This window comes from Branchiostoma belcheri, unplaced genomic scaffold (genome assembly GCF_001625305.1).
Source record: "Branchiostoma belcheri isolate BF01 breed outbred unplaced genomic scaffold, Haploidv18h27 scaffold342, whole genome shotgun sequence".
NCBI lineage: Eukaryota > Metazoa > Chordata > Leptocardii > Amphioxiformes > Branchiostomatidae > Branchiostoma > Branchiostoma belcheri.
In genome coordinates this window covers 1-7025 of record NW_017803957.1, presented here as the reverse complement: position 1 = coordinate 7025, position 7025 = coordinate 1, and the positions used below count along the sequence as shown (strand labels likewise).

The 7025-nt window shown below is 39.3% G+C and overlaps 1 protein-coding gene across 1 annotated transcript in view; it reads right to left on the bottom strand.

Annotated features, from left to right (window-relative positions):
• LOC109475691 overlaps positions 1-6786 on the bottom strand; it is a gene marked incomplete at its 5' end in the record, with an annotated part of 11743 nt that extends 4957 nt beyond the window's left edge. The window contains 11 exon segments of the mRNA XM_019776453.1: positions 251-483; positions 605-689; positions 855-1085; positions 2029-2203; positions 2425-2479; positions 2481-2640; positions 2899-3007; positions 4627-4775; positions 5302-5480; positions 5836-5996; positions 6535-6786. Coding sequence (XP_019632012.1) covers positions 251-483; positions 605-689; positions 855-1085; positions 2029-2203; positions 2425-2479; positions 2481-2640; positions 2899-3007; positions 4627-4775; positions 5302-5480; positions 5836-5996; positions 6535-6786 — 1789 coding nt within the window.
• Between the last annotated feature and the right edge of the window lie 239 nt (positions 6787-7025).

The following is a 7025-nucleotide window of genomic DNA, read 5'->3' as shown; positions in this document are numbered from 1 at the left end:
CAATCACTGTAGGAATCTTAAAATTTCATTTTGTAATAACATGATTTAGTAATATTTCAAAGTTTTTTCATGATTTTGTACTCATTTTAAATGTAAGAGATGTAAGAAGTTTTAGTTGATGAATTGGATGTATTGTTTTGGTTGGCACTTGAATGGAGGCTTAATATTTTTGGGCCTCAAAACCAAAAGATTGGGTTTCATTTGATTGACAGGGCTGTGCAATATTTCCACTTATGGGTTTTGAACTTACCTGGTTTATTCTCCTTATCCGGCGTGCTGTGAAACCCTAACATGGCCCGGAAGCTCCTCCAGATGTACTCTCCAAGCTCTTGGTCATGGCTGACGTCCACGTCGGCGGAAATGGCGTCACAGACGATGGTCATGAGGAAGTTCATCAGGAGGATGAAGATGCAGATCATGAACGAAGAGAAGAAGATCGGCCCGGTGAGAGGGTTGGAGTCCAACATGTCCTGGGCGAAGAACCTAGAATCATAACATACAGGAATTTATTGCAAGGCAATGCCCTTCATGGAGACACCTGCTTAGGCGTTATAAAATGTGTTTCGTTATCAAATGATCATTACATACGTCTTAGTAAACTAACCTGCCAAGCATCATCTCGAAGAGTGCAAACGTTGTGTGGTACAGGTCTGCGTAAGGTTCCATGTGGCTTCCGAATATGAGGTGTGCTAAAATCAGACACAGGCAAATTAGGCGTTAACATCAAACATCGTACAGTGAGCCTGGACAAATTCTTAACATAACTTGTAGTTTAACGACAAGGACTTTAACCTGCAATCAACATTGCAATTTTGGATTGCTTAAGGTTCAACCAAACTATACTAAATATTTACCCGAGCTGATGAAGGCGATAAAAGCGATGGCGGCAACAACCAAGAACGACAAGAGCTCCTCCTTCATGATGCCGGGAAGAGCCAGGAGTTTGCCGATTGTTTGACTGAAGCGGACGACGCGAAGTAGGGATATGGTGTTGAGGAAGACAACAAGACCCAGGATGTGTTTAAAACAAGAATCCCACCATGCAGCGGTTTGCAGTTCAACAAAGCGTTCAAATCCCAGATCACCTGGTAAATAAACCAGAGTCTTTGTTTAACCAAAGTCAACAATTAACAATTAAATTCAAATAAAAGAATGTAATGTATCATATAAATGTGTAACATACCGAACATTCCATTCAAGTTTTTAGTGCAGAATTAAGTTGTTTGTAAAAAAAAATCCTATAAATGATTGTCTAGGGTTATCCAACTACCATCGACATGTTAACGTACCGTTACTTTTGGCCACCACTGCAAGTGTTTCCGATGCCACCACATATCGCTTGATGAAGACGGAGATTATTGTGGCTGTACCGATGAGGCTAACGCATCCAAGGGCATTCCATTTCGACGTGAAATATTTCCATCTATTCTGCACTATTGCTTTCAGTTCGTTACAAAATATGACGAAGAACAGAAGTGTAAATAGGATGTGCATGAACAAGTCGACAAAGTCAGAATCAGTTTCGTACTGAAACAATCTGAATGAAGTGATTGTTGCTGTTGGAATGAGATGCCCTACTCCGGAACGATTGATGACCATGTTCACAACACTGAACAGCTTCAGGCTGGGATTGTAGAAGTTTATGGCGATTGTAACGGATTTTGTGAACTTGTCGAAAAACTGGTTGTCTTTCAAGACACCAAAGAATGATACAGCGGAGTCATGATTCAAGGGAACGTCAAATGAATGGTGATTTGTGCATTCGGGTGTGCCATTTGGATAAGAGAACACGTCTGTGACATTAAATCGCCAACAGTTACCAGACACGCTCCAGCCGATGCTAGCGACAGACGTTGAACCTGCAGTGATGGACATAATAAACATTCATTTTTGACTATAGTATGTACTCAATTGTATTTGTGGACAAGAAAAATCTGACCATAATAAAAACGAAGAAGTTTCGATGTTAAACAGTATTTCAAATATCTCAAATACAAAGGAAGAAGAAGTAAATGTCTTCAGACGTACCTGGAAGTTTCCTAACTTGTGTCAGACGTGGAGGACCGAGGCGGAAGGATCCCGTGTTGTGTGCAAACTGTCGGTCTAAGTACTTCATGTCCCTTCCGTTGTACCAGGTAGCTGGGTAAAGGGTCGGCAGCAGGACGTCCTCAGTCCACGCGTAGAACTGGTCCGGAGTTTTAATCTATTGGCGAAATGTATAATTATAATTAGTACATTGTTATAAGGTAGGAGTAAAATATTAAAGAAAGTGAAAATTCTCTAAAACCAGTTCAGTGCCCTTCAACAACAGCCAGGTTTCCAACTCTTGACAATTTTTAAATTACTGAACTACGTATGCTACTTAGCTTGAACATGTAAAGGCCTATGCTTAGGTGAACACTTTTCCTTACATCCTTTACTTACCGTGTCATATTCTTGCAGAATGTTGTTCGACAAGGACTGTGTCTCATAAAAAGGCATGTTGGTCTTTATCCGCCTGGGCAATGTAGAAGAGGAGCACCACGAAGAGAAGCAAGAGAAGAAACTCCTTCAGTGCAGAAGCTGACTTCTTATTCAGTTCCTTCTTCTTCCTAGCCGATTTCACATCAGGCTTGGCAGGTGGATAGACCTTCTTCGGTGCTGTAGAGGAAAAGGTATAATTTTACAAAAAATTTGGCACAATAAAAAAAACATAACATACACAATATTGAAGTTGATGAAACTTTCTGACATAATTTGCATTGTATTCAATACAATAAGGTGTTACGTCATATCAGTGTAATACATGAAAGTATAATGAATTTTTGCCTGTAGAAAACAAGAAGCATTAAAAGTTCAGACAACATATTGAGAGAAATCAGCCACCGGGGTTTAAAGTTAACGTCTTAAACTTCTAACCTTTCGAGTTCCACAGGTTCAGCTGCAGGTCTTCCTTCAGAATAACTTGCGGCTTGGTGAGGAACGGGAGGCTAAAGATGGCAGCCAGACCCACAGCAAGGACAAAGATCTACGGGGAATAGAGTAAAATATTTATTTCTTGTGCCTTGCATGGATATCGTCTTGTTCACTTTTTAAAAATTTTTTCGATCTTTTTCAATTTTTCAATTGAGCCTGTTCGGCCCAGGCCGAAGAGGTCCCGGGTTCAAATCCTGCCCGGTGCCACTGATCTTGTGCCTTTGGGAAAGGCACTTTACACGACTTTTCTCACTTCAACCAGGTGTAAATAAGTACCTAACTTCGGTTAGGGACGTCCCTCGGATATGACGTTAAATGTAGGTCCCGTGTTTGAGAGAGCCACTCCCCACGCACGTTAAAATAACCCAAGCACTTATCGAAAAGAGTAGGGGACCTTCCCGGTGTGAGTGGTTCAAACCTTACAGTCTGGTATTAGGTTTGACATCTTGAAGAGGTGATAGTCACCTGTTATGCTAATCCTTCCACAAATGTGGTAAATCTTCTTAAAAAATAAAATAAAATGAAAAATAAAAAGAATAATAATATTGGTAAAAAGAGACCTCTTCTTCATCACAAGCCAAAGGATTAGTCGTACTATATCATTAATTATTTACCTGGAGAGTGTCCATGACACAACTGGACCCCATGAAGGACAGAACAAAGGCCTTCATCCAGGCGTCACTTTTCTCCTTCCCCCAGTCCATACTGTACAGGAGGACGAAGAACGCAGAACTGGTGGACACCAGGAACACGGTCACCCACGCCATGTACTTGGCCAGGTGGAATGTTTTCTTCAAATACCCTAATAGTCAACATATATGTTTAGAAGACAATGTGAAGGAATACTGTTAACTACATAGCTGGCTCTACAACTTAAATTTACAGAATAGTTATAATCAACAGTATTAGTGTTATTCTTTTGTTACAACAGCTGCTCTCCTCACATGTATATTTCCCATGTTCACGTGCCAGCAGTTTTCAGAAGTCAAGCTGCGAAAAAAAATTATAATCTTTCTAAAAGACTGTCACTTGGCTCGTTTATAATGACAAGTAAGTTACATACAATAACACTAGATTTTGAAAGTAAAAACACAAACGAGCGTTCACATGATGAAAATTAATCCACATTTTATAGTTTTGCTATTACTGCTCCATTTTCATACCTTTCTTGGACGGGCGGATGGACATCTCCCGAGTGTTAACGGACAGTGGCGCCTCCATGCGGAACAACTGCAGAAGTACCAAATTGACTGGCAGCACGGTCAGGACAGTCATGAGACTGATGTACAGCTCCTATTAAAATGTAATTAACACATAATGAGGCTCTGAAAACAGATTACATATTATAGTATAATTACTAATCTATGGTATCTATGTAGCTATTCTATGTTTTAGTATCTAAGAACAGCATAGGCAACTAATGCAATTGTTTACAGAATGCTAATGTAAAGTAAAGTAAAGTAAAGTAAAGTAAAGTAAAGTAAAGTAAAGTAAAGTAAAGTAAAGTAAAGTAATTAAAGTAAAGTTAAGTAAAGTAAAGTAAAGTAAAAGTAAAGTAAAGTAAAGTAAAGTAAAGTAAAGTAAAGTAAAGTAAAGTAAAGTAAAGTAAAGTAAAGTAATTAAAGTAAAGTAAAGTAAAGCTAAAATATAAGGTCAACGGATGAATATTACCTGTATGGTGAAACGAACAAACCCCAGGTTCAACACTCTGGTGTCGGCAGTTGTGTTTTCTGCCTTGTACCACATGGCGCTGGATAGCATCATGGTGTTCAGTAGAGTAAAGCAGCAGGACAGACGCTGGGCCTTTGTGAAGATTGAACCTACTCCGGAAACAAACAAAATAACATGAGGATAGTGTAATGCACGTTTTTAAAATTGCTTTTTTTTTTGTGAAATACATTAAAATTATTGTTCAGATTTTTATGACAGAAAACAGCACCACTGTTGTCACCTTATCATTTCATATGAATATTTCTATTTATTTGAATAATCATACATTTTATGTTCAAATGTATCTATTAACATTTGTTTTAAAACGGCCCTTAGTAAAGGTATTGTGGTCTCCACCCTATGCTGCATGCCACATCTGGTACACATTCTGTAGAACCTGGGTTCGCCTCGTGTCTGGACACGACTTCAAAACAGTAGCATCTTCCTTACGTATGGGGATGTAGGGCCGGCGGTTTAACATATTTTGGAGAAAATATGGACAACAAGAAGGGAGGCCCGGGTATGTTTGACTACCTTCAAATTCGAGCAGTAAAGAAGCTGCTTTGCACCAGTAGTTACTTCAGAAAGAGTCATGGTTTACATCAATTGAGGATGGCATAAGAAGAGGAAGCTTACCCGGTGCTGCTACAAGGGCAGACGTCCAGAGCTGTTTATCGTAGAACACGTCTCTGGTTGCCTCATTGAAGACATTGGTAAAGGATGTCAGATCCTCTTCAGTACTTGCGTGAACCACCTTCTGCACTTCACCGTCCCCCTTTTCTCTTGATAACCAGTCATTGCAGGTGAAATACGATCTGAAAAAGATTACGTTGAATTGATTTATTTGCATATCAAGTGTGTCATGCTACATTTCCTTTCTATGACAGAAGAATAGAAGTAGCTGATAAAACAAACATGCCAGTTAGTTTTCATTCATGAAGCAAATAATCAGTCAAACTAACTCGCGTTGTTGTTTACAATTAAAGAGGAATTGTTAAGTTTTAAAACAAGCACTGGTCTTCCAAGGCACATTACTTTCCACAAACCCAACATGCCAAGATAGGATGAAAGGCGGACTTCAGAATTGCCTTTAGTGTAAAGAAGAAACCAAACTGGCAGAACAACTTTAATAAAGATTTGTCGGTTTGTATATGTCTTTTTGCGTCTTACACCACGTCGGTTTCTATATCTCTGACGACAAAACTTCCGAGGAACCAGGATGCCGTGTCTCCTTTCCCAGAGTTATCATGCCAGATGCGCAACAACAGCACTTCTCCAAGTGACTCTCGCACAGGCATGACAAAATGTAAAGTGCTTCCGCGCACCAAAGCCTGTAATTATCAACGGTAAATGACATGAATTTGTTTTCCTTTCTTCTATTTCTCCCTTGCATTAAATTTACATAATTTCAAGAATATCAAGAATTTTGCTCAGATATTCCCTGAAACCAACAAATGATAACCAATATAGTATTGTTACTTTTGTTATAGGCCTACATGTAAGATACCTAGAATATACATTTTGTAAAAACAAATGCATGTAACTTATACATCACTTTTCATGTATACATCACATAGGCCTACAAGACATTAACTAATCAAATCAATAAGAAATTTAGTACAGATGATTTGGCATTCTATTATAAGTTATTATCATTAATAGTGCATGGATGGCATGACGTTGCACCCTACCCATATTTGTCAACATAAAAAAACGTCAGGAACATATAAATGTGACACAAATGTAATTAGATAATGAACAATTTAGCCCATGTAAAAATGTAATTTATGGTGCAAATAAGTGGTAATGGTACAAATCAAGGTTAGGAGAAAATCATGAATACTGAGAATGTAGCTATATAACACAGACCTCTCTGTTGGGGTTCAGCATCTTGACTGGGGATGTGGCCTCTGACCCGAAGAGTTGCAAGCCGATCCGTGAGGTAGTCCCTGCCCCGAACATGGACCCGGTGGTGACCGTGAGTTGATAGACATGACGTGCGACCATCCTGTCAGGAGGGACCAGACTCACTTTGCACAGCGGCTCACTTCGGTTCTTTGCTCCTCCACTTGCTCCGGTAATGGGGCTTATCCAGCGGGCGAATGGACGACGAAGGGCCTTCTAATGATGTGAAAAATAAACTCTTAGCCTCTACCTTAACAAGCTACTTCAATTTGGGTTAATTCAGAACATGGCAGTGGTCAACAATAGAGCTGGACATTTTAGCTGATTTTTAAACCAGTTCTATTATCAAACTTTAGCTATTTAGCAGGTCCTTTGTTTTAGCGCTGCACTTAAAAATGAATTTATTGAACAAATGCACAGAAAATAAGATTTTTGTATAGGATGGCCAGCGCCTG